We start from the raw sequence: 26,418 nt of genomic DNA on the forward strand, positions 1-26,418 counted from the left end.
TGTTATCTATTCCACAAATGGGAAAAACGCCAACCACATTGGCGTTTTTATTAGTAAATACGCCAACGTCATTGGCGTGTTTTAAGGTAAATACGCCAACGATGATGGCGTTTTATACTTGTGCCGTATTTTGGGTGTATGCTCTCGGATTGTCATTACGATTAAACACGCCAACTTCGTTGGCGTGTATAAATAAAAAAACGCATTTGTAAATGGCGTGTTTTCTTTGTTGAAACGCCGAACATATTGACGTTTTGTAAAAGACGCCAACCGGAGTGGCGTATTTACTTAATCATGAAAAACGCCATTCTGAGTGGCGTGTTTAATCAGACTGATATACCAGGCGTTCCTCCCCCAAATCGCGAAAACCTCACAACACACAGCCTTCGCGATTTCTCCAGCTGCGCGCCTTCTCTCCGTGATTTCGGCCTACATTCATCGATCGGTGCTATTCTCCCCCAAATTCATCTATTTTATTCGGTTAGTATGCTTACCTTTTACATAATTATAGTAATTGGTGGATAGCTAGGGTTTGTAATGGGTTGTGAATTGAGTAGAAATATTATGCATTTTGGATTGGTTGAATGATATTATTGTTGATTATTATGTTGGATTGTGTTGGGTTTAAGTTAATTTGTGTATAAATTTGATTATAAGCCTAAACCCTAGGGTTTTTATAGCTAAAAAATTGGGCAAATTGTTTTGATTTATGTGGGTTTTGGTTGATTAGTTTAGATTGTTAAATTTGTTTAGGTTAGGCAAAATTGAAATTGGTAGGTTGGGCGAATTGTTAATTGAAATTGTTAATTTTGTGTAGGTGAATTGGTTTATGATTTTGAATGTGCAATGTTGTGTAACTTGCTTATTTGATGTTGGTGTTCAATTTTGTGATATTGGATTAAATTGTATCTAATTATTGAAATGGTTTATGGTTGGTTATTGTTGAATTTGGTTTATGAAATTGGATTAAATGTTATGGTTGGTTATTGTTGAATTTGAATTATGTAGGTAAATTATGGCATCATCTTCAACCTCTCGTCGTCGGCTTGCATGTGGTCCTGCGGATCCATCTGTATTATATTTTCAGAGACAACACGTCTCTAACAACATATGGGCAGGAGTTCCATCCGAAGATGTACGCTGCGACGATTTGAAGGAAAAATTTGGGATGTTCCCATCCAGCAACATGTCTTGACAATAGTGGACCAGATGGGGTTTGGGGGTATGTTAAGGTGTGGTAAACCAAAAGAAATTGACCACCATCTTATCACAGCTCTGATTGAACGTTGGAGGCCAGAGACTCACACGTTTCACTTTCCAGTCGGTGAAGCGACTGTGACACTGGAAGACGTGGAGGTCTTATGGGGCCTGAAAGTTGATGGAGAGGCTCTGACAACTTACATCCCCCCGACGGACGCGGGATATTGGACGGACAGGTGTATGGATTTTCTAGGATTCATACCGGAAGCATCCGAGTTGAAGGAAATGGCTTTTAAGCAGACGAGCTTATCGCGCCAATTGAGGATTGAGCTGTCTAATGACCACGAACACTACATATATGCTCAGCGGGCTCGTATCTATTGTCTGCTATTACTTGGTGGTCTGATGATCCCCAACGCCACCGGAAATAAAATTCCGTTCTTCTACCTACACTTTTTCATGGATATAGAACGGTGTTCTACATATAGCTGGGGTGGGGCGACGCTTGCTTGCTTGTACCACAATTTGTGTGAAGCGGCCGTTGGTCAGAGGACGGATGTAGGGGGAGCCTTAACTCTATTACAACTTTGGGCTTGGGAGAGAATCCCAAATATTAGACCGAGGATGCTAGATCCCGTGCATACAGACTATCTACCATGTGCAAGCGCGTAAGTTGTTCATTAATTGCGTTTTTAAACTTAATGTTCATCAATTTTCGTGTTCTTCGCTCATAATTTAAATTTTTTAGATGGAATGGCCCGGCGTCATATGTAAAAGCACCCGGACATTGTGTTGAAAATTTCCGAGATCAGTTCTCCATGATGCATCCTAATCAGGTACTTCATATATTTATAAAATGTTTTTGGTTTTTTGTTTTTTGTTTTTATGGAAATTATTTTGAAAAATTTGTATCACATGTAGTTTATTTGGAGGCCTTATCTCCACCGGGAGTTGCCGGAAAGTTGTGATGCCGGTCGTCCTATATGGATGTCGATCACAACGCTTATTTGTTGGAATCTGGCTGAGCCACACCTGCCACACCGAGTGTTGCGCCAATTCGGGATTGTCCAACCGTATATCCCGGATCTCCCCCGGTTCCACGGTTCTGATTTTTTGAAACAGGATCGCCGTGGAAAAGCTGGTCGGAATTGGGTTCAATGGCACGCCAATTATATACAGGAGTGGGACAACAGACACTTTACGATATGGACTGATCTGGAGGACAGTACTGAGCCTGTTGCAACGGAAGAATATATGAATTGGTTTCGCCAGATCACTGTGGTGTATTTAACCAAACCCGGCGTGCATGCTGAAGAGGGATTCCACGAAACCGCATCTTCTCATAACTTTACGGTACATTATTCATACTTAACTAAACCCTGATTACTTATTCAAATTCATATTATGATATGTACTTAACTTTGAAAAATTGTAGGTGGAGACGCTTCACAAAATACGTCACTATCTAAGTGGCCGAGCTGCGACAGGACATTTCTGTCCGGATATGGAAACCATTTCGAGGATGGTTGAAGAAGGACTGCAGATATCCGGGGAGCCTCAGCTGATGGACTACCCTCCTTCGCAGCGCTCTGCAATGGACGTGGACGTACCCATAAGGCAAAAGGCAAAACGACGAACCAAGCAGAAAACCGTCCGCGGAGAGTCGTCATCTCAGTTCGTACACGACTCCGATGACGATTTTGAGGACCCACCTCCACCGAGCTCTGCACTTCGAGGCCGTCATTCTATTAGCCATACCGGTGGTACCGGAGAAGATATTGGCCTCAGTGATGTCCCCGCTTCTCCACCGCGGTCGTCTGTGCAGGAGGATCTTGAGAACGCTGTTGTTCAAGATACTCCTCCCTCAAGGATCCCTAGATCTACATCTACTATTGGGAAGGGGATACGGCGTCTGTTTATGCGGAAACGTCGTGACGATTGAACTAATTTGAACTCTTGATATTACTGTAATTTGATATTGATGTTTTTTCATTTGATTTGAACTCATTGATTTTAAGTCTTTATGATTAAGTATTTGGATGTCTGAATTATTATTTCCTAGTAGAAATGAAAATGAAAACAGGCAAATAAAGAGATATTGGCGTTTTTAAGTTAGTTTATATTTTGCCCGTTTTGTCTACGACGAATGCGGACATTCTGAACAAACACGCCATTCCCGTTGGCGTTTTTAATAAGACGCCATTGCCGTTGGCGTGTTATTTAAAAACGCCAACGCCATTGGCGTTTTTAAGTTAGTTTTTTCGTTGCTCGTTTTTTCTACGCCGAAAGCGGACATTCTGAACAAACACGCCATTCCCGTTGGCGTTTTTAATAAGACGCCATTGCCGTTGGCGTGTTATTTAAAAACGCCAACGCCATTGGCGTTTTTAAGTTAGTTTTTTCGTTGCTCGTTTTTTCTACGCCGAAAGCGGACATTCTGAACAAACACGCCAGTCCCGTTGGCGTGTTTCAGTAATAACACGCCATTCACGTTGGCGTTTTAAAGTGAAAAGACGCCAATTAAGTAGGCGTCTCTTCAAACACGCCACTCACATCGGCGTGTCCTTTAAAAAAACGCTGCTAAGAGTTTTTAATCATTTCATCATTATTCAATATATAAGTACATACAAATATTACCCTATACATTAGTCCAAATCTTGCTAAATACAGAAATCCAATATTACACAATGCATACGTTCAATTGTCTCGCCTTTTCCGCGTAAAAAAGCTACGGATCCCCTTCCCGATTCTGGCGGTTGAGAGTCTAGACGGAGGAGTCTCTCGCACAACGACATTCTCTAAATCAACCCCAAAATATTCGTCTCGCACAGAAGACCGAGGTGGAGAATGTGGGACATCACTGAGACCGATGTGTTCGCCTGTACCACCAGTGTGGCTGACAGAGTGACGACCTCGAACTGCAGATCTTGGTGGAGGTGGAGGCATAAAATCGTGATCGACATCATCAGTGTGACTGACAGAATGACGACCTCGAACTGCATATCTTGGTGGAGGTGGAGGCAAAGAATCGTCAGCGGCATCATCTATCAACTGAGTATCCATCCTTGGTGGAGGTGGATGCAAAAAATCGTCAGCGGCATCATCTACCAACTGAGTATCCATCCTTGAATGAGCATTCGGGCAGTTGCGCCTGTCGTGACCTGGTTGACGGCAATGTTTACATCGGCGTCGGGCTCGTGGCTGGTCAGCTTCACGGACATCCATCTGATTAGGAATCCTAGTAGAACGGTATCGACCGCGACTTTTAGGCATTAACTGAGCTCGTGAACATTGCAAAGTCCATTCAGGCACGGCCCAATAATCTTGGTGTCTGGGTGGATTGAACACCGTAGAATATTGGTGTACCAAAACACTTGTGCGGTATACGGGATCAACAAGCGACAGCATGTTGTCGTTTCTAAAACGCGCAACTGCCGCTGCATGTGAACATGGAAGTCTCCACATCTGCCACTTTTGACATTTGCAGTGCGAGTCCAAGTACTTTACCTTCCACTTATTAGCGCCCTTTCCACCAATTCGACGCTTTGTTCGAACCACATAATGCCCTGCAATTGTGTTGGGTGCTCTCACATTATGCAATTGACCTTTTGCATCATTTTTGCACACCTTTTCATGCGCCCACGGGGTAAGTGGTGTGGCACACTGTGTTGATGCAATTGACCGGTCATTGAACCATTCTATTGTCCTCCAGAATATCATATCAATGCAAGCTTTAATTGGGAGTTGTCTTGCGCCTCTCAACACATTGTTGTAAGATTCCACCATATTAGTGGAAACCTCACCCCATCTTTTGTGTTTGTCATACGCCAGATTCCATTTTTCTAACTCCACGGCATCAAGGTACTGCAAAGCCTCGTTGTTGACGTTTCGAAGTAAACGACGTCTGATCTTAAACTTGCGCTTCTTGGTAGCAATACCAATTTTCCAAACAAGTCTTTTGACCATGATACCTTTGTGATTCTGCAAAACATTCTTTCTAACATGTACCAAGCAAAATCTGTGATGACCCACATTGGGTTCTTCTTTCCATATGGGAGAATTCATTGCATCTATGATTCCCACATGCCTATCAGATATGACACATATTTCATGCTTTGCTACATGAAGTCTAATGCGTTCCATAAACCAATTCCAACTTTCTTTGGTTTCCTCATCAACAATGGCATATGCAACAGGCAAACATTTCTTATTAGCATCAAATCCAACGGCAATAAGAATTTTACCTCGACATCGTCCACGTAGATGAGTTCCATCAACCGTTAAAACTGGTTTGCATAGTTGAAAAGCCTCCACAGCTGGTCCAAAAGCCCAGAATACGTACTTGAATACCTTGTTCATACCATTGCTTAATATGTCATCGTGCATCCATTCCACAATTGTGCCAGGATTTTGTCTTTGCACTTCATTCAAATAAGCTGGTAAAACTTTGAACGACCACTCCCATCCACCGTATACAAGCTCAATCGCTGTCCTCCGAGCATACCATGCTTTCTTGTAACTAACTTTGACATGAAATCTATTTTCAATATCAACCACAATTGCTTTTACCTTGTAGCAAGGATCGTTTTCTATCTGATGGCGAACACTCAACGCTATCATACCCGACGAAAGATTAGCGTGACCATTATAGTTACGATCCCCCATGCAAGTATGAGCAGTGCTGAACACTCTAATTTGCCAGTGTTCATCATGCTTCCTCAGTGTTGCTCGGCACTCCCACAAACATGGCGGTAAGGACTTATCTTTCGGATTTCCCTGTGGCCACTTACAAACTGCATGCCATCTCTTTCCTTTACTTTCAACAACTGTATATTGTCGGATTTTTTCCAAATGCCAATGAGTCACAGCTGCCTTCAATTCCAACTTCGTTCTAAATTTAGTATGCAAACCGACATTGGTAGGATCCTTTTCACTCCAATAATGCACACTGGGATCATCACGCTCAAAGTTTTTGGGATCAAAACTATCATATGGACCTGGTAAGGTGCGAAAGTAGTTGATTCCAGGCTGTGGGAACTGTGGAACTACTCTTCCTCCAACTGCCCTTCCACCAACTGATGTTTCTCCAACTGCTGTTTCTCCAAGTGGAATGGATGGTCTTGAAGCAACAAATTGTTCATCATCCGACGGATCACCATCTGAGTCTGTACTAACCGTGTCGGAATCTTCAGAATTATAAGGTGATTGTGGATCAAGAAAGTCGGCTTTATCAGGACCTATTATGTCCTCCACCACATCACAATTGTCACGATCCCCTAAATGCACGCCTCCAGCTTCAAAATCTTGTGTTGCAGCTAAATATGGTTCTTCGGCTCTCGTAGACGTACCAACATCAAAATCTTGTGTTGCAGCAAAATATGGTTCTTGGGCTCTCGTTGACGTACCAGCATCATAACTTATGACATGATGACTATGATGTTGAGTAATTGCCGAATACTCAACATATAATTCAATTACACCTCCAATAACCATACTCTCACTAAACATTAGTTGCATGCATACTTCTTCTAGTTGAACACCTATAAACGTGACTCCGGATCCAAAGCATATAGTACGTTTCCATATTATTTGAATATTGTTTTCATATATGCTTATCCCCATCCTTTCACAAATTTTTTCCACAAGGTCATCGTACGAAATTGTTTCATCCAACATAATGAATCCTTTAGCAAAAGGAGGATCATACGAAATAACTGCTTCGGGAATTATCTTTCCACCCCAATATAAATTGACACACCACGTCATACTATCTGCAATAATGTAAAACACAAATAAATATGTATTATTTTTACATTCATCATTATGTAGAGTCAGCCAAAAAATTGACAAAATAATTCTATTAAATACACTACAATATGTATTATCATAACAATCCATAAAATATACTATAACATATAATAGCATAACAATTGGTCAAAATATTTCCATTAAAATATATACTATCATAATAATCCATCAAAATATTAGTGTACCCATAATAATTGGTCAAACTATTATATTAATTACACTACAATATATATTATCACAACAATCAATCAAATATTGGAAGACTAATGTTTAGAAGAATGAGTCTAAAATTTGATATACTAACCGATTAGAAGGACTAATGGTTGAAAGAATTAGCCAAATTCAAAATATCCACGCTTAAATCCACCACCGGGTCGACCCGAGCGAAAGGTTTTTATGCGTTTGGGAAGGGTTTTCGCGTTTTGGGGAGGGAAAGTGTTTAGGGTCGCGATGTTGGGGGAGATCTGATAAGGATATGGTTCAACAGAAACACGCCGCTCAAATTGGCGTTTTTAAGCATAACACGCCAACCTCAGTGGCGTTTTTATTAATTAAACACGCCAACTACATTGGCGTTTTACCTGGTATACACGCCAACTTCATTGGCGTTTTTTCCCGTCGCTGTATTTGGCGAAAATACACCTCCAATACGACGCGAAGATAAACGCCAATGAGGTTGGCGTTTTTACTAATAGAAACGCCAATGTGGTTGGCGTTTTTCCCATTTTTGGAATAGATAACAAAATGGGTATATTTACGTAATCTTTAGTGTAAAGTGCCCCATAAACCCGATTTTCCCGAGCTGTGGAGGGTGCAATACGCATTGAGTCGTATCCGAAACAATGCTAGGAATCTCCTCACCCTTGATGAAAAGGATCCCCGCCGAATCTTTGAAGGCGAGGCCCTTCTCCGTAGGATGAATAGGTATGGCCTTTTGGATGAAAGCCAAAACAAGCTCGATTATGTGCTGTCCCTCACTGTCGAGAACTTTCTTGAGCGCCGCCTTCAGACCCTTGTGTTCAAGGCTGGAATGGCTAAGTCGATTCATCATGCCCGTGTACTCATCAGGCAGAGGCATATTAGGTATTAAATTTTCAATTTTGTTGTTGTAGAATTGTGTTGGTTGTTTATCTACCTGTAGTTGCTTTAGCATAAATTGTCATGAGATGAGGAATATCTTTCGTCGGGCTATTTGCAATCAAAAGCAGTAAAGGTGTTTTTTTTGTCTAAGATAGGCAGTTAATGGTACTAAGTGTCAATACTTCTAATACTTGTGCATTTTCCTGATAATATCTTAACATATTGAATATTCTCTCGTCTTGCATTATCTCTGGAATAATATCCTTATACTATATATTGCATTTTCTTATATATTTGTGCATTTTCTTTGTAATTTTGTTTTTAGTAAAAGTTTCAACTGGCTTGCTTGCATATATCTTATACCATGTCTTGTGTTTTATTTATATTCATTTGTGTGTTGCAAATTAAGACACATCTATAGTCAAATTGGGGCCATATTTTACATAGTTATGTTATTATTCATTTGGTAGTGTTCGGTTCTTTCTACCTAGCGACTCTCTCTTGTGCTATATAGAATACATATTTCATATATAATGTTCTCCTCATGGTTATAATGGTTAATCTAATATTCTCATTTCCTTCGATTATTAGGGTGGGAAGGCAGGTAGTAAATGTGGCTTCCTTTCTGGTGAGGGTCGATTCACAGAAGCATATAGACTTCTCGCTTACTAGTCCCTTTGGCGGTGGTCGTCCTGGTAGAGTCAAACGAAAGAACCAGAAAGCTGCCGCAAAGAAGGCTGGTGGAGGTGATGAAGAAGAGGATGAAGAATAAAGCATTATCTCTGTGATAACCTTATTCGTAACGGTTTATTGCTCTTTCAAAAATGAATCTCTCTTGTTTTCTTTTTGATATACTCTTATCTGTTTTGATCACTTTTTTTGTTGTCATGCGTTTAAACTCTATCACCCGTTGGGAGACTTTCGGTCTTAATCCACAAATCCGGTCAAGCAGGATTCGTCGATTTTTGCTGGGGTGTTCGGAACACATGTGGTCAAACAAAAAAAGATAAGGGCGATGCATAAGAGTTGAGGATTTAAATAATAGGAGTACCACATAAAATAATGAATTTTAAAGGGTTATTATCTTATATCATACTCCCTCTGTCCTTGAAAAGTATGAATTATTTTGTTTTTAGTCAATCTCTGAAAATTATGAACTTTATAATTTTGGAAACTCATTTCTTTCTAATGAGGTAGACTCATTCTCCACTAATAATACTTTTAAAAATTTTTTCTTTCTATTTCTCTTTTACTGTTCAAATTATGCATTAAAATCCATGCCGAACCAAATGTTCATAAGTACTATTTAGGGACGGAGGGAGTAATAAGTACTCCATATTATTATTTATTAAACTATACTCATATATTAACACAAATAAGGAGCTCACAGTAGCATATCATTCCTTGTGATAAGTAAAATCATAGTAATTTATATCTAGGACAAGGCATTTTTTTTTCTATACTAGTATAGTACTATATATTAATAAACGACAGTATTATAACTTACACTAAATACAGCTGATGTTATACATCTAGAGTTATCACTCTCCATGGACTGAAAGTAATAATTTCACAATTTGCCTTATTAGTATTCTCCAAATAATATTGAAGAGTAGTAGTAGTAGTAGTATTTATAACACAGTCGGTTTAACATGAGTCAAGATGGCCGAGCGGTCTAAGGCGCCAGTTTCAGGTACTGGTCCGAAAGGGCGTGGGTTCAAATCCCACTCTTGACAATAAATTTTGTTTTATTGTTTATAACGAGTAATTGTTGTTGGGCCAATGGATTTTCATTCTACCATCATATCTCATATCATTTGTCTTGGGCATACGTGTTTTGTAAGAGTTGTTCAATAAATCTCATACTATTAACACAAATGTACTCAACTACATACATATTCAACAATAATTTCTATAACCCTCTTGTTTAAATGTTGAACTTTTAAACAACCAACAATTACGCATGCAAATACTAGATAAGATCAAATTCTATCCCAGTAGAAAATGATTCAACATGGAAATAGCAAAAAAGCAGGTTGGACGTAGATTTTGGTGCCAACAAAGCTAATCCTACTCAACTTGTCGTCGCACCAAATCAATTGCTCCCTACTAATTCTCGACATTCTTAAAACTCGTGACACTAATTTCACATCTACTTGTGCAAAAAAATGAAGAGCTTCCTCATCTCCCCTCCTCTTTTGCTTTTGGAATCTCCTCAATATGCACTTCTCACTCCTCAATATATCCTTCACCTTCCTCTCCTTCTGCATACACAATCAACCATTACTATTCCAATCAAATTCTATATTTCAATTTAGTTGTAAATGTAGGATGGAAAGAAGTCAAGAACCTTTTGAAGAATTCTTCGCAGCTGCATCAACATCTTGAGGTCTTGAGGGCTATCAAGGACAGGCAACGGCGCAAAGCCACAATCCTTGTCCGATCGAACGAATTCCCAAAATATGCGTATTGATTCTTCAAGCATCTCTACCAGCATTTCACTACTGATCACATACTCGTCCCTCTCCTTCGTTGTGTCGTCCTCTGCCAAAACCATTCGTCTAAAGTCAGTAATGAGGTGAGACATAGAGAGACGCGACAGAATCAGATTAAGAGACGCGTTGTCACCTCTTACGAGAGGAACCTGGAGAAGATTGCGGAGAACACATCGAGCCTTGACATAGGTCTGCACTCGCCCCCCCTGGAAGGGCTCGTCTTCTATGAACCTTTGAAGGAGAACTTGAAACTGCTGGAACTCGGCCACCACCTCGTTGTAGCAATGGACACTGTGTGGATCAGAGTTCCATAGCTCTAAGGCCTTCTCGTATTGCCATTGCAGGATTTCCCACGACAGGCACATCTGACCTACGTACACCACTTCCACATCGCCCTGCAGCTCATTCATCAGCTTCTTCATTGGGCAGCTGCCCTGCTTTTTATGTTTCGACGTCCAAAGCTTTTTCGAGACTAGGGACTTTAGCACCGGGGCTGGCTTCACTTTTTGTTGGAATGGATCATTCTGCTGCACAAAACCTGCAATTACATAATCTGATTCATTTACTTTGAGTTTTTAAAATACTACAGAATTGAAGGCTTACATAATTTGACAAGATCAGAGTTGCTCAATCTATTAAATGTTGTGATGAACTAGTCTATATTGCTTCTTTTCAAATATCTAAGCCATAGCCTAATTAAGGAATATTTGATGATAATTGGAGTAATATCTAATCTATTCATTTTTATGGAAACCCCTAACAAACTGGATTAAGAAGTAGGATATAATAGAGACTTATCTTAGTAAGTTGCTAAGTTGTTTTCTCTTACAAAAATATGTTTCACACTATAGACAGCATCACAACATAACCAAGCTAGCTTCAAAACATACCAAAATATTATTGTAAAATGAAAGGCAAATGAACTAACCCATGGCATACATCTTCTGGTAGTTGAGGATATCGAATTTACGCATCATTTCTCTGTAGCTCTTGTGAAGCTCAGCAATGCAATCTCGATGCTGCATTTCGTCGCTCTCGTCTATCTTCCACGGCTTCAAGTCATCGATGACCTTAGGCGTCTCGGACTCCTCCACAATGGTAGGCAAACCTGTGGCTTTCACCTTCTTAAGCTCCATCTGCAACTGCTCAATCAGCTCTTGATGCTCCCATAAACACTCCAACTTGTTTGTGACTCCATCATTCTCAAAAGGACTACACTCTTTTTCCAATTCCCCATTATTTGTCTCCATATCATCTACTGACACAAATCCTTCACCACTTGAATTCACATTAAAATCTTTCTCAAAACTTTGCTCTTCTTCTACTTTCTTGCTCTCACCTAAAAACATCAAAGATTCCTTATCCTCTCCAAAGCTCTCACTATCTAAAGATCCTCCATCACTGCTCATCTCAGACTCGTCAACAGAATGTTGTAGAAGTAAATTAACATTGAACTCGGGAGTTGCTTCTTCCTCTCTCGGCTCAAGCTCAGCGTCTTCATCGATGTGTCTTAGAGGGAAAGTGGTAAGTACCTCAATCAAGGCAGAGGATGAGAGTTTAAGATTGCAGGAATCATCTTTCACGTCAGTACTGATTCTTCTGAACTCATCAAATGAAGGAAACTTGAATTTCAAATGCAGCAGCTCCAATTCGTTTTCATCTCCACGCCCTGCCTCCAGAAATAGTACATCTTTCTTTGCCGACTTTTTCAACCAAGTGTTACAGTTAACAAACAGAAAAGAGAGAATAAATTTAATGAAGTTAAAACACCTGGAAAAATAGGAGAAAAAATAGGTCAGAAATAAGGAAATAGCATGGAAAAGAGACACCAGTTTTTGGCAGAGGAAGCAAGGATTCAACTTCATGTTTAGAAATTGAGATTTGTTTTTTTTTTTGGTTTTTGGTTTTTGGTTTTTGATGGGATATATGCAGGGTTTGAATTGGGATTGAAGCAACCAAATAGAGTTCATGGCTAGTTTGAATAAATGAAAGAAAATGGACTTATGATCTGTAAAATAAAAAAAAGTTGAAATTAATTAGCAGAGAAATCTGAATCAGAAGAGGTTGAAAGGGGACCAAATTGATCGGAGATAATCAAGATCAAGAAGATAGTTACCTGGCAGCGACTTAGTGCTTGCTTAGTTTGGACATGTTTGTTACATGAGAGTCACATGCATTAATAAGATACAATGATTGTGGTAAGACTAGTGTGTAACATTCTTCTTTCTTGATTCGGCAAATTGGTATATGGCATCGGAATATGATGAGTTGAGAGGTCAGTGTGGTTCATCTAGTTTTGTTAAATGTAGAGAGGGAAGAAGATTAAATTGAGGGGTTACAATTTGTGACGGCAAAGTTGAGATAATTAAAGTTGGAATTTTTTGGACCGACGCAAGGGTAGGACCATGACATCACATGATTTTAGAATTATTAGAGGATCATCACAACACCAAAATAATTTAATATCGGCATAATTATGGAAGGATATTTTAGGGCTGAATAGTTATTCTGTCGCAAATGTAAAATTATGACGTCAGATTTAGTGACATAAAAATAGATTGATTTTGATGATAACGTGAAAGTGTAATGAAATTATACGGAATGCTATTCTTAATTTTTCACCGAGTTTATGATTACTTCTTAGGTAAAGTAATTACATTTAATCAAATACTATTCTTTTTTTTTTACCAAAAACCTAAGAATATCTCACGTTGAATAAACTACCAAAGTGGAAAACAACTCATAAAAGATCCCTAAGAATATCTCACGTTGAATATACAAGTCGCTACCCCCCCTTGGTATTTCTTTAATTGAATTTCATTTAATTAGACGGAAGTTATTTAAAAACTCCCGCCTTCTTTAAAAGATTCTGGACAGTTCCTGTGGGTTGAGCCCCTTTTTCAAGGAAATATAGAATAACAGGAACATTTAAATAAGTTTGATTCTTCATTGGATCATAAAGGCCCACTTTTCTAAGATCTTTTCCTTCTCTTCGGGATCGAACATCAATTGCAACGATTCGATAGACGGCTCATTGGGATAGATATAGATGAACAATACCCCCTGGAACCGTATAGGAAGTTTTCTCCTCGTACGGCTCGAGAAAAAACGATTGAATTCGAAGTTTTGTCTATGTATTCAATTCTAATAAATTAAATAAAAAATGGGCCTATAAAATGAATTAGACTACGATTCCAATCTTTTTTCTTCCTGAAAAATGAAAAAGAAACCGCTCGTACTCATAACTCAAGTCGGATAACTATCAAATAGCTCAAAGAAAAATCTTTAGTAAATTTCATTTATTGAGTAGTCTTTACTCCCTTTCGTTTATAAGAGCATCTCCAATGCCGGCGTCAAAATCGCGACGCCAATTTTTCGCCGACGCCGGTTCTGACACCGAACTATTGGAACCGGAGTCGGCGAAATCGGCGTCAAAATCAGCGTGGCCATGCCGATTCGCGCGATGACGCCGATCCTCACGGCGCCATTGTAGGACCCCTATTCAGCGTCAAACCGGCGTCAGATTTTAAATTTTTTTTTCTCGAAAACACTATATATACGCGCTTTGAACGTCATTTTCATTCGCACCACTTGTTTTAACGAGTACTCTCTCTACCTTACTTTCTGTTCAAGATCAATAACGAGCAATGGAGAACAACTACGAAGGTACTCCAGTGACTCCCGGGGGATGGTCTCAGACTCCCCCGCCTCCCGGTGTAGGGTCTCAGACGGCCCCGACTCCCGGGGTAGGGTCCCATACTTCCCCGGCTCCTGGGGGAGGTGGTTGGCCTCCGATAAACGGGTACTACAACATGTACCTGTGGCGACGGAGGCGGCGGCGACGACGGTGAAGAAGCGCTGGGCGACGACGGAGACGAGGACGGCGGCGAGGAGTGATTTTGTTTTACTTTTTTTAATTAATGTATTTTTTAATTTTTGTACTTTTTTTTAAATTATTGTACTTTTTTTTAAAATTAATGTACTTTTTAAGTTTTAATATTATTATTCGAATTTTCCGTATTTGTCTCATAAATTAAATTCCGTATGTTGATACGAGTGTAAATTAAATTATATAATTGTTATTAGTGATGTGGATAGGTAGTGTGAAGGCTATGTGAGGGCTATTTGATGTCCAGTTGATGTGGCAAGCTGATGTGGCAGGAGAATTGTAGTGCTGATGATGTGGCAGTGTGAAGGCTATGTGAGGGCTATTTGACGTCCAGTCTTACTGGAGATGCTCTAATGTCTAGGATACTTAATTAGACGATCCACTACGCTGTCTCTATACCATCCCTTAAACCGTCCCTTAACTACTATTTGACCACTATTTGAGGACCCCACTGTCCTTTTTTCCTCCATCCCTTAACTAAGGGACGGAACCTGCAACGCTCCGTCCCTTAACCGTCCCTTATTCCGTCCCTTATTCCGTCTCTTAATTACTATTCATTCAATTTCATTTTTTATTTTTTTTACAACCCAATTAAATTTAAACAAACACAATTCATTAAAATTAAAACAACATTACAACTTAAACTTAAAAAAAAAGAAAAAAAGACATAATTAAAATTCTAAAAAAATAAAAAATGACATAATTTAATCTTCTCCGCCAAAGTTTTCCCAAATGTGCTCAATTAGATCCTCTTAGAGTTGGGTGTGGGAGCTAGAGTCGCGTGTCCTTGCCCAAATAGCCAACCGTTCTTGTATAGACGGATGCGCTCCACTTCGCGGCGGACTACTTGCGGTTTAGCTTCCGGGAGATTCGGGGTCGAACCAATTTCCCGCATCGGGTCCTTCGTCTCGGACAATCATGTTGTGCAAGATTATGCACGTATACATGATGTCGACCATGCTCTCCATGAACCAGGAACGAGTCGGGGCTTTGATGATGTTGAAGCGCGCTTGGAGAACCCCAAACGCCCTCTCCACATCCTTGCGCGCAGCCTCCTGCTTCTGCGCAAAAAGAGCCTGCTTTGGGTTCGCAGGCCTACCGCACGTCTTCACGAAGGTCGGCCACTTCGGGTAGATGCCGTCGGCGATATAGTACCCCATTTTATACAGCCGGTTGTTGGCGATGAAGTTGATGGCCGACGCTTTACCATCCAAAACTTCGGTAAAGAGATCGGACTGGTGGAGCACGTTTACGTCGTTGTTCGAGCCAGGGACCCCGAAGTACGCGTGCCAGATCCAAAGCCGGTAGTCGGTAACGGCCTCGAGTACAACGGTTGGGTGGGTGCCTTTGTGGCCGCTCGTGTAGGACCCCCTCCAAGCCACCGGGCAATTCTTCCATTGCCAGTGCATGCAATCGACACTGCCAAGCATCCCGGGGAATCCGTGCACTTGTTCGTGCAGGTTGAGGAGGAACTGACAATAGTCCGTGCTTGGCCTCCGGAGAAATTCGTCACTGAAGGCTGCCCGGACGCCTCTGCAGAAGTTGAGCAAGCACATGCGCCCAGTGGTGTCTCCGATGTGGAGGTATTCGTCGAATATGTCGGCCTTTTGTCCAGTCGCAAGCTGACGGATGGCTGCAGTACATTTCTGCAGCGTCGTGTGGCTGGGACGGCCGACCGCGTCGAACTCTTCTCGGAAGAACTCTTCCCAGGCCGCCAAAGTATTCGCTATGTGGAGAAATAGCGGTTTACTCATGCGGAAACGGCGACGGAAGTAGGTATCTCCCCAAATCGGGTTATCGCAGAAGTAGTCGCGTACTAACCGTGCGGCGGCTTCCTCCTGGTTCCGATTGATGTACTTCCGGGAGCGTCGTGGGGGTGGCGCGGCTTCCTCCGCCTCTCGTCGTCGATCTTCTTCAAGTGATTGTTCCATTAATTGACGCATTTGCTCAAAAGGATCCATTTGTTTGAGTTGATTTAAGATGGAAATTGGAGTGATAGAGAGGATTTGAAAGGAATAGATGTGTGTTTGTGTGTGAAATGAGTATGAAATAGGATTATTTATAGAGTAAATAAATAAATAAAATTAAAAAAAAGAAAATAAAAAATTAATGGTAACATTACCGTTTGAATTTTTTTTTTATTAAAATTCGATTTTTTTTTAAAAAATGAATTATTGCGTCATCCGTGACGACGCCCACTCGCGGACCAGCGAGTGGGCTCCACGCATGCATCGGGGGCGCGCCACGTCGCCCGGGCACGTGACGGGCCGGCGCGTCCCTTGTCTCGCGGATGCGGGCTACGGGATGGGCTGGGGACGGGCTACGGGACGAGGGTTGCAACGCGTCCCGCGGCGGAACCGTCCCTCCGGGACGGAACGCGAGCCGTGCGCGGGACGCGTAGTGGATGCTCTTAGATCTCATAAATTATAGTAGTAATCTTTTTATCAATTCATAAATTCATGAACTTTGTATCGATCATTGTAAAATTTTAATATTAGTTTTTATAATTTGAGATGGGCAATTGTGACGCCCCGGAATTTCGTTTTCTTTTATTTCGGATAAGCCGAATTTATTAGATTGTTTAATCCTCGTCTAGAAGGTGTACGATTTTGTTATGGCTTCCGGCCTTGGAATAAATAAAGCTTGTTGGAAGGAAATTAAGTGCAAAAGAAAAGTTTCCAAGGATAAAAGTACATAATATATATATACAAAAGAAAGAGATATACATATGTAACAAAATACAAGTCCACAATACAAGATGTACAAGTTTTGAGGGAAAGAGACATCACATATCTACACTGCATCCTATCAACTATAGTAAGGAAGACTAGAAGCTAACTATTTTGTTAAGGAAACCAAGTAGGTACAAAGGAATCCTTTCCTCTTTCTCCACCCCCCTCTTCTCGGTTCATGCTCCCACAAAGCTCCAAGAATGGGCAGCCTTTCTACCTGCAAGATTAGTATGAAATAGGGTATCAAAATTGACATATAAAGGAGGAAGGTGAGACACAAGCTCAAAGGAGAAGGGAAGCAATAGGCAAGCTAGGACAGCCAAAGGAGGCTGCGATTTTTGACTGTAAGAACAACCACCCCTTGTCTCATTGTAGCTTGCATCATTTACGATCAAAACCAAGCTGCCAACAAGTGATAAGGCCCAACCACAAGCCAAAGGTGGAAAGATAGGACTCCCTTTTACCGAGGCTCAAGGAACAGCCAAGGGGAAAGCTTCCTTCCCTCAAGAATTTCACCAAAATAGCATGAAGTACATGATCACAAAAACATGAAAGGGGGCTAAGATACAACCCCAAAATGGGAGGTTTCCTTCCCCATAAATCTGGCACAAGATGCCAAGAACGAAGGCTATATAAGCAGCCTCACCGCCTCCACTTTCCCCTCCACCATTTCTTCACAAACTTCACCAGGATTTCGGCAAGGACTAAGGAGGGGAAACGAGCGAGGCAGTGGCAACGAGAGGAGCAGCCACAAACCAAGGGGATAACCCGAGAGAGGTAATCACCAAACCACCTTTGCATCATATAGACAAATAAGATAGCACAAGAACATAGACTTTCTCAATAGGATTCATCACAGTTCGGAAGCAATCACAGTAGGTAGAACCTCATCAAGCAATGAACAACAAGAGATAACAAGCTTCTCCCCGAGCCTTCTTAAACAACCCCACGAGATCAGATAATCAATGAACAAAGTGCACTTAGCCACTGTTTAACTCTCGAAAATTTAGAAAAGGGGGAAAGGGGAGGGTGACTTAGCTTGTGCTCGCACCGCGGCGGTGATCGATTGACGACAGGACTCGGAGGCTGCCGCGAAGGCTCCCCTAAGAGGGGCATTCCGGCGACGGCGGAACCCTGGAAGCCCCGCGGAGTGGCTACGGGCCGCGGCAGAGAAGAGGGAAAAGGAGGCTCCACCGATGACTTCACCAAGAGAGGGGTATTCGGCGGAGACGACGGAGGGACGATGGCGGCGTCAACTCGTCGGGAGAGAGGAGAAGGCCAGGCCTTCTCTGACAGAGACTTCATCGGCGAGCGACTCGACGGTAGTCGGAGAAGCCGGCTTCGGCGAACTCACCGGTGGGTAACGAAGAGAGGCGACGGGCGTGAATCGCCAGATGACATCTGAGAAAGGCGAGAAGAGGAATCAGCGCCGCTGCTTCGTTCCTAATCTAGGGGTTCACGGTTGGAGGAAAAGAAAATGTGATTCACAGACGGATGAGAGAGATGACCGGCGTGGTGGGGCTCCGGTGGGTCTGGCGGCGACGAATCGTGAAAGAGAATGGAGATGCGCCGCTGCTCTTCTTCGATTGAGGGTTTCCTCAGTTTGGGGAAAACTGGATAGTGGTAGATAAGGAGTTGACCGATGGGGAGGTGTAGGAAATTTGGGTCCTTAATGGACTAATTACTTGGGCTTAGTAATAAAATGGAGTGATGGGTTTTTTTTAAGGATTGGGGCCAAGCATTGATTTATTTGAACAAAGGGACCGATTCCCTCTACAGAATTAAATGAGTAGGCCATTAAATAAAAATCTCCTTTTAATTGCTTGGGCCTCATAATTAATGAGTTGGGCCGATTAAATTTTGGGCCGAGGGATTCTGGTTGGGATGGACTTCATGATTTAAATTAGTGGACTTGGAAATTTAATATTTTTTAGAAAGGAATTAAGCTTGGAGCTTAAATGAATTAATCTCTGAATAATTTGAGTTTCGAAGATGGAAAATATAAGCAGAGACAAGAAGGGCTGACCGGCGTTGCCCCGCGACGTCATGGGCGGCCTTAAGAAAAATCCGAAGAAGAAGGAATTTAAGGAGGGATTTTAAGAATCCATATTTTACCAAGAGATAATAGAATTTCTCCAAGACAAGTAAAGCGAATAATTAAATGCTGCTGAGAAAAGAAGTCGAGTTAGGATTTAAGGAAGAAAATCCTATAAGCCGAGACTAAGAGATAGGTGCTATCCTATAGAATGCATGCATTATTTTCGCATAAAAATAGCTCAAGTACTAATTAGCGTGTTACGCTACTTATTTCTAAAGGAGAATTTATACAAGGGCAAGTGAGGCCAAACGAGGAATTTTAATTGGAGATAAGCATACCAGGTGGCCTTTCTTTTAATATCCAGCACTATAGTGTGGATATAAAACAAATACTTTTGAAGTTATGAAATATATTTTTCTCAAAATAGAGATGTGATTATTTTAAAGTTGTTGTCATGCCATAAAGTGTTTGTTTTCGAGGCCTGTCTGATAGGGCTATATGCCGAGAGTTTGGCGATGCCAAAAGTTTAGTAACGAATTCGGTTCCCAATAGGACCGCAAATTCTATTTGGAATAATGTGCACAAGAGCCGTGAGCCATCCTAGAGAGGTTGGCCGGCGAGGGTGTCCGTTGAAGGTGGCCACCTTCACGGCACGAGTTTCTCAGACATGGTAGGAAATTTGAAGAACTTAGACTAATCAGTCAGACTTTTAAGATCACAAAAGAATTTAGTATGCTCGGGCCTTTTAAGAAAAACCCCGTGTGATACTGTTGATGGATGACAACTATATAATATATGCTTTGATTTTCGGCACGTGTCCACTGAGTACTCTTGTACTCAGCTATGTATGTATTTATAAATGTACAGGTTGAACGTCAAGATGGAGAAGAATTGATCGGAGTCGATGCTATTAAATAAATATGTGGATTTCTCGACGATTCGTGTCCTCATACACGAAGTCGTTTAATAGGGACCTATTTCCGCTGTATTTTTGTTAAGTGAGAATTTCAAAAGTCTCACCTTCGAACTCTGATTAGTTGCTATGGTGAATGATTCTATTTTGATAACATGTAACCAAATACTCGGTTCCTCGTTTGCAGTATTTATTTGACTTGTATTCCTTCTAGTTCTTCCGTGATCTTCACCCCCCCTTCTACCCCTCTTTTTTAATCCCCTATTAGTCGCGAATTACCCATTCTCGTTATCCTTAACAAGGACCGGGTCGTGAGAGCAATAGTGAGTAGCACTAATATTTTGATTATATTAATAGAAATATTATTCACTTAAAGGCCATATTTGATATAGCTTGACCAGGATTATTCATTTTAGTTAATATTAATACCAATTTATTTAGTTTTGTGTGTATATGTAACATAAAAAAATACTCCGTTCAATAAACTTTCTGTTTGATTTAATTAATACTTCCTTATTTCATAACAGTATGCACTTTTAATTAGGCACAGATTTTAATGCACAATTAATATTTAATTAGGCACAGATTTTAATGCACAATTAATAAAGTAAGATAGATTAATAAAAAAACAATTAAAATATTAATAGTGGAAAATGAGTTTCACTTCATTAGAGAGAAAAAAAATTTCAAAATTAGAAAATGCATAATTAGGGGTGGCAAAATGGGTAGCGGGTAACGGGTAATTCTCATTTCGACCCGATACCCGTTGGGTACTGGGTACCCGGCTATAACGGGAAATGGGGAGGGATCGGGCAGTATGTTTTAGAGTTTTACGGGTAGCGCGCGGGTTTACCCGTTAGTCCCGATAAAACCCGATATTATTATATATAATCTTTTAATACTTTATAGAATCTAAGTGTTCTAAGAGATCTTTAGAAATATTTTTATATTCCAACGAATGTCAGTTGAAAACTCACCGGAACTAGCTATAGAGTTTCCCCTCACTTTTATTCCTAATATATTCAAAGCTTACCATCAAAATTAATAAAATAAATTAATAAGGAAACATTGTCGGCTATTCAGGTTTTCAAATTTTCTATTTTAGTTGATTAGTAGTAACAAATATTTTATGTACCATAAATTTATTTTCGGGTCGGGTACGGGATACCCGACACGGGTATCGGGTAATCCCGATAAATTGCAGGACGGGTATTGAGACAATAAATTTAGCTGAAATCGGGTACGGATACCCGACTTGTTGGGTACGGGTAACTCGTTTCGCCACCCCTATGCATAATTTTGAGAGAATGGACTGAACGTAAATACAACAGTACTAGTTTGTATTTAGAGTAGTACATATTGAAATCGGACAAAAGTGACCAAACAAAAACATAGTACTACTACTTATTTACCAAAATAGGCTAAAAGGGGAAGGGGAAGGGGAAGGGGAGACTCTTTGTATTCTAAACTTATGAACTATTGTTTCGTTGTTATCACATGAGTTATATTCTTAAACATGTAGTAGTATATTTTTTCATTTGTTCTTCACTTATGAAATTTTGTTTAGTTTGAATATTATAAGTTGTGATTAATTTGTATTGAATATGTTTTATTATGTTATTGAAGTTTGATTTCTGTGTTTGTATTAGATATTTTAAATTGTACTAATCTATATTTGTTTATTTAAATTTACATTTAATTAATTACAATATTATTTTATTTATCTAATAAAGTATTATTATACATTTCTTATTTTTAAACTAGCAATGATATTGGTTCTTATTTCCATTGACTTATTGTAAGTGTGCAATTAGTACTTGAAAATTATAGGACCCGTGCGACTGATGACAGTAGTGATAAATAAGTTCTTTGTTATGTTTGGCATTATTTTGTACTAGTATATTTGGAATTATCATGCACAAAGAAGATGAATCTCTATACTATCCTATATTTCCAAAATAGATTTAATTATTTTCTCTACTTAGATGATACTATTATAATATGTTCCAGAGTTTATGGGCCAAGATTGGATCAGTATTACAATGTAGTATAAAACCGCATTTAATATGGGCCAATATTGGATCAGTTTTCCCATGTGCCGCCTAGAACTTGGACTATGACTGGCGAGATTATTTTAATAAAATAAGAAAATTATTAAAAAAATTTATAAATAGAAATAAGATAAATTTTTCCCTTAACAATTGATATGGAATATTCGAGTCCATAAGCGTAAGCAAAGTACTTCTTAGTGTTAAGGGTTATGAATAATTTAAATGTTTAATTTCTTATCAGTTATTATGAATATGGTTATGCTATGATATTTGATTAAGGAGTGATATTATAAAAGTATGTGCAACACGCAAAGCTCGTTATGATTGGGGGGACGAGACGGGATGGGGATACGTTCCAAGCATTCCGCCCCTTCCCCCACCACCCTCCGTCGGTTACTCGGTCAAGTGATGGAAGGGGGCCTGACCCTCCACGCATGAGCCCCTCCTCGGCCAATTAGCTTTTGCTGTGAAGCCTACTAGCAGCATGCGAATGGGCTTCATGTTCAACTAGTTTTTTTTTTTTTTTTTTTTAATATTAATGTAATTCAAAATTTACCCCATTATTTAAAATATATCCGTTATACAGCGGACTTCTAGCTAATGTGTAAAATATTCTAAACACTGATACGAGTCACAATTAGAATGGCTTCATGTTCAACCAGTTTATATTTTTAAAAAGTTATTAATGTAATTCAAAATTTACCTCATTACTCAAAATATATCCGTTATACAACGGATTTCTACCTAATGTGTAAAATGCTCTAAACACCGATACGAGTCAGAATTAGAATCACATTGAAAGTTTATCAAGGGACTTGAAAATGAGTTGGGTCTCTAAAAATGTAGTAGCAAACAAAAGTAGAAGAAGAAGTCCCTCACGCATATGTTGGAATGGCTTCCATGAATTTTAATAAAATAAAAATTTAGGATTTTAATGGATTTTGTATTTTAATTATACTGAAATAAATAAATTATTGAATAAAAGAAATACAAAAAAAGATAAAATATGGATAGTTAAAGGAACAAATGATTAGTTGTGGATGATAGTTCTTAAACTAGTATGGAGTTTATGAACTGAAGAACTCTTGAATTGAAAGAATAAGTAGTGTATGCTCTAATGTTTTTGATTTGCGAACACAATCAACTGGCATGGTAGGGGTTAATAGGTTATGGACAAGGCAGCGACACCTCTTGCCCACCTTTCAATAATTATTTCTGCTTGCCTTAAAAGGGAAGTAAATACATCTAGGATTTACTTAATTAGCTGGTTAAATTAACTTAAATGGCAATAACACAACCTAATACTTTCTGATTGAGTGTAGAGCTTTATATGTCTGCAATAAACATGAAACAAAACATGGCACCTAAAAGAATTCTGCCACTCCAAGAATTAAAGAGCTATATTAAGACAACAAATAGGTACTAGTAGTATTAGTCTATTAGATTAGGAAAGCATAGAATTTTTGTTTATAATTAATTTTAGTCGAAATTCAGTATAGATAAATAAAACCCTCAAAAGACAATGTCAAATCTATTACTGTCCACGACTCCACTGGGATAAAGCAAAAGATGCAAGAATAAAAGAGGAGATCATTACATCTATAGTACAACACAAACAAGATTAACTTAACATATGTAGAATAATAGTTTTATTAAATCTGGATGTCAATCATTTTCTGACCTGATCAAGTTTAATATAACCTCTTTTTGCTGCTTGATTTCAGACAAACCTTTCAATAGAACGAATTAGGATGCATGCGAAGTGAAAAAAAGTACTATTCATTATTTGATCGCCATAAATAAAAAATTAAAATAAAACAAAATCATTACCGATTTAGATAAATGATAAATAAACAAATATATGTCTTCCACATATTTGATCAAGGCTAATCATCATAGCTAAGCAAAACAAAGTTTAATCAAGGTATGAATCTAAGAAGCAGAATTGGAAAAGAAAACTACTCCATCAAATTCCAGCCGAAATTTCAATTTATCTTTTCTCAACTATCTAAAACCTGTTTTATTTTAATTTTAATCAATTATTAATCTCAACCAAGAGATTCAATTCAAGAAGAAGACGATCCATCATGGTTGTGGTGGTGGCTCACCTCTTCCAACTGAGCATCTTCTTTGCTGTCACTGTCTTCACCAGTTCCACCGCCGTTATTGGCTGCCGGCGGCGAAGCAGATTGACGATTCTTCTTAGCGACAGCGCTCTTGTTGTTATGCATCCACACCTTCAAAACCCCTCTCTCCAATCCAACCTGGCTGCAGAATTCCCTGATCAAATCCTCATCTTTCTTCTGCAATTTCCACCCAACTCCCTCAGCAAATTCCAGCATTTTCTCCTTCTGTTCCTGGGTGAACTTTGTGCGGAACCTCTTGCGGCTGCCTGAGCTCGGATTCCGACCTCCTCCTCCTCCGCCGCCGCCGCCGCCGGGATGGCCATGGCTGAGGCCTAGCAGCATGTGCGGCGCCGACGGATAGTAGGCGGAGGAGATCGGCGGCGGCGACGGCGAATTGTCAGGGCTGGCGCTGCTGAGGCGCGGCGGGAGGGGGTGGTGGCGGTGGTGGGGGTGGAACTCGATGAGCGTCAGAGGCGGCTCCTCCGGGGGGTCGCGGCGGTGGAAGTTGCGGTGGCAGTCGCACGCGGCGCATTTCAGCGACGCCGGATCGGTGGCGGAAGGCATGAATTCGCCGCAGCCGTCGACGGCGTGGACGCCGAGGCCGGCTGCGTGGTTCCTCATGCATTCCCTGAAGGTGACCACGAGGGGGTGGTGCAGCGGCGCGTGGCGCTTCAGCACGCCGTTGCTTCCGGGTTGGATCCGGGTCGGGGTCTCGGATTCAGCATTAGGGGTTTTGACTGCTGCTGAATTGCTTAGCTCCATCAATCAAAATAATTACTAGTATATTTTTTGCTTGTGTTGTGAGTGAGAGTGTTTAGTTTTTACTCCTATTTAAAGGGTTGAGATTAGAGATGGAGTTTAGGGTTTTGAGGGAAAAAGCAAGAATCTTTATGGAGGAGATGAGGAGATTAAGTTAGAGAGAGATAGAAAACAAGAATGGGTTTGGTTTTTTTGTTTGAATGATGATGATGATAAAAATCTTGATTTCGTGGTGATGCGTCTTCACCACTTATTTTTATTTTAATTTCTATTTAACTAGAGTTAATTTATGTGGTTAACTCATAACTGTCCTCTATGCTCTTTTTTTTCTCATGTGAATCATAATAAATGCACTTTGCCAACATATTTTCTCTCTGGTTTTTGACTTGTTCCTTTTCACACACAGTAAATTCTAACCACAGTTGACTGTCTAATTCCATAGTTTTATTAATTTAAAGGAATAAAATTATAATTCTGGATTTAATAATCTTTATGGAATTTACAGCACATATTCACTGAAATAATATGCCTGTGGGATACAGTACCAGTCACCATGTAATAGAGCCAACTCAGAGGTATACTAGTAAAAGTCATTTTTCTGAGTTTCTTCTTTTATGAGATTTGAAGGGTTAAGTATAACAAATGGCAACCACTCCCATTTATGCCATCTTATTGTAATTTCTTATTTCTATTTTAATACTAACAAACTTTCAATTCTTAGTACATTGAATTTTATTGATTTTATAGAAACTGAAATGAAATACAATCTAACTCACTTTGCAATTATCACATGGCATTAATTACTTTAAATACTCAAATCAGTACTTAGACTGAGTATAAAAAATAAAATTAAATAAAGTTTGCAAATTTTGGTTTTCTTGCATTGTTATTGAGTGAAACCACACTCATCTAATTACAGGGACAGATTAACGTTTTTCTACAGTAAACATTTTATTCTTTGTATATCTAAAAATAAAGATCTCGATTTTCCTAAAAATAGAAATTAAAGAAAATTTTTCCTTAAATAACATTTGTTTCTACAGTAAATCGAGCTTTGATTTTTATGAATTTTGTGAAATTAAAAATTTCAATGACATTTTTAATGTATTAGAATCAAACTAAATATATAAATCGAAATGAACAACGCTAAACGTGCGGCAAACGAGAGTAGTGCTCATATAAGGAGGTCACATAACGTATAGTATATCATTTCTCTAAATATCCTTATACAAAAAAAAAGTGAACTACTACATTTTAAGGCCTATACTTTCAAAGATGCATATTTGCTGTTCCTATATTTAAAAAATATACATTTGCAGCCTTTATA

At 39.7% G+C, this 26,418-nt stretch overlaps 3 protein-coding genes and 1 non-coding gene across 5 annotated transcripts; 2 read left to right on the forward strand and 2 right to left on the reverse strand.

Moving 5' to 3' along the window:
* The first annotated feature begins 7,678 nt into the window (after positions 1 to 7,678).
* Positions 7,679 to 8,860, forward strand: LOC121803834 (40S ribosomal protein S9-2-like). Its single transcript, XM_042203424.1, has 3 exons — positions 7,679 to 7,683; positions 7,819 to 8,091; positions 8,680 to 8,860. The coding sequence occupies exons 1-3, from the start codon at positions 7,679 to 7,681 to the stop codon at positions 8,858 to 8,860; spliced, it is 459 nt and encodes a 152-aa protein (XP_042059358.1).
* Positions 8,861 to 9,744: 884 nt separating this feature from the next.
* TRNAL-CAG lies at positions 9,745 to 9,824 on the forward strand. The gene has a single exon. It is a non-coding gene; the product is annotated as a tRNA-Leu (tRNA).
* A 99-nt stretch (positions 9,825 to 9,923) lies between these two features.
* LOC121805277 lies at positions 9,924 to 12,648 on the reverse strand. 2 transcript variants are annotated; one of them, XM_042205079.1, is made up of 4 exons: positions 11,512 to 12,642; positions 10,717 to 11,121; positions 10,439 to 10,632; positions 9,924 to 10,352 (listed from the first exon to the last, which is right to left on the reverse strand). In XM_042205079.1, the coding sequence occupies exons 1-4, from the start codon at positions 12,551 to 12,553 to the stop codon at positions 10,098 to 10,100; spliced, it is 1,896 nt and encodes a 631-aa protein (XP_042061013.1). In that variant the 5' UTR covers positions 12,554 to 12,642; the 3' UTR covers positions 9,924 to 10,097. The 2 variants fall into 2 exon arrangements, with proteins under 2 accessions (XP_042061013.1, XP_042061012.1); XM_042205078.1 differs by having other exon boundaries at positions 10,439 to 11,121; positions 11,512 to 12,648.
* An 11,371-nt stretch (positions 12,649 to 24,019) lies between these two features.
* LOC121802857 (zinc-finger homeodomain protein 10-like) lies at positions 24,020 to 25,287 on the reverse strand. Its single transcript, XM_042202552.1, has one exon. The coding sequence runs from the start codon at positions 25,092 to 25,094 to the stop codon at positions 24,273 to 24,275; it is 822 nt and encodes a 273-aa protein (XP_042058486.1). The 5' UTR covers positions 25,095 to 25,287; the 3' UTR covers positions 24,020 to 24,272.
* Between the last annotated feature and the right edge of the window lie 1,131 nt (positions 25,288 to 26,418).

Source organism: Salvia splendens, chromosome 5 (genome assembly GCF_004379255.2).
Source record: "Salvia splendens isolate huo1 chromosome 5, SspV2, whole genome shotgun sequence".
NCBI lineage: Eukaryota > Viridiplantae > Streptophyta > Magnoliopsida > Lamiales > Lamiaceae > Salvia > Salvia splendens.

What these genes read in the sequence shown, in the direction of transcription:
- LOC121803834 (XM_042203424.1), top strand. An exon ending in ATCAGGCAGAGGCATATTAG is followed by an intron (nt 8,092 to 8,679) that starts GTATTAAATTTT and finishes TTCGATTATTAG; the next exon opens with GGTGGGAAGGCAGGTAGTAA.
- LOC121805277 (XM_042205078.1), bottom strand. Translation starts at nt 12,553, where the DNA reads ATGAACTCTATTTGGTTGCTTCAATCCCAATTCAAACCCTGCATATAT. An exon ending in CCAGAAGATGTATGCCATGG is followed by an intron (nt 11,122 to 11,511) that starts GTTAGTTCATTT and finishes ATGTAATTGCAG; the next exon opens with GTTTTGTGCAGCAGAATGAT. An exon ending in TGCGAAGAATTCTTCAAAAG is followed by an intron (nt 10,353 to 10,438) that starts GTTCTTGACTTC and finishes TTGTGTATGCAG; the next exon opens with AAGGAGAGGAAGGTGAAGGA.
- LOC121802857 (XM_042202552.1), bottom strand. Translation starts at nt 25,094, where the DNA reads ATGGAGCTAAGCAATTCAGCAGCAGTCAAAACCCCTAATGCTGAATCC.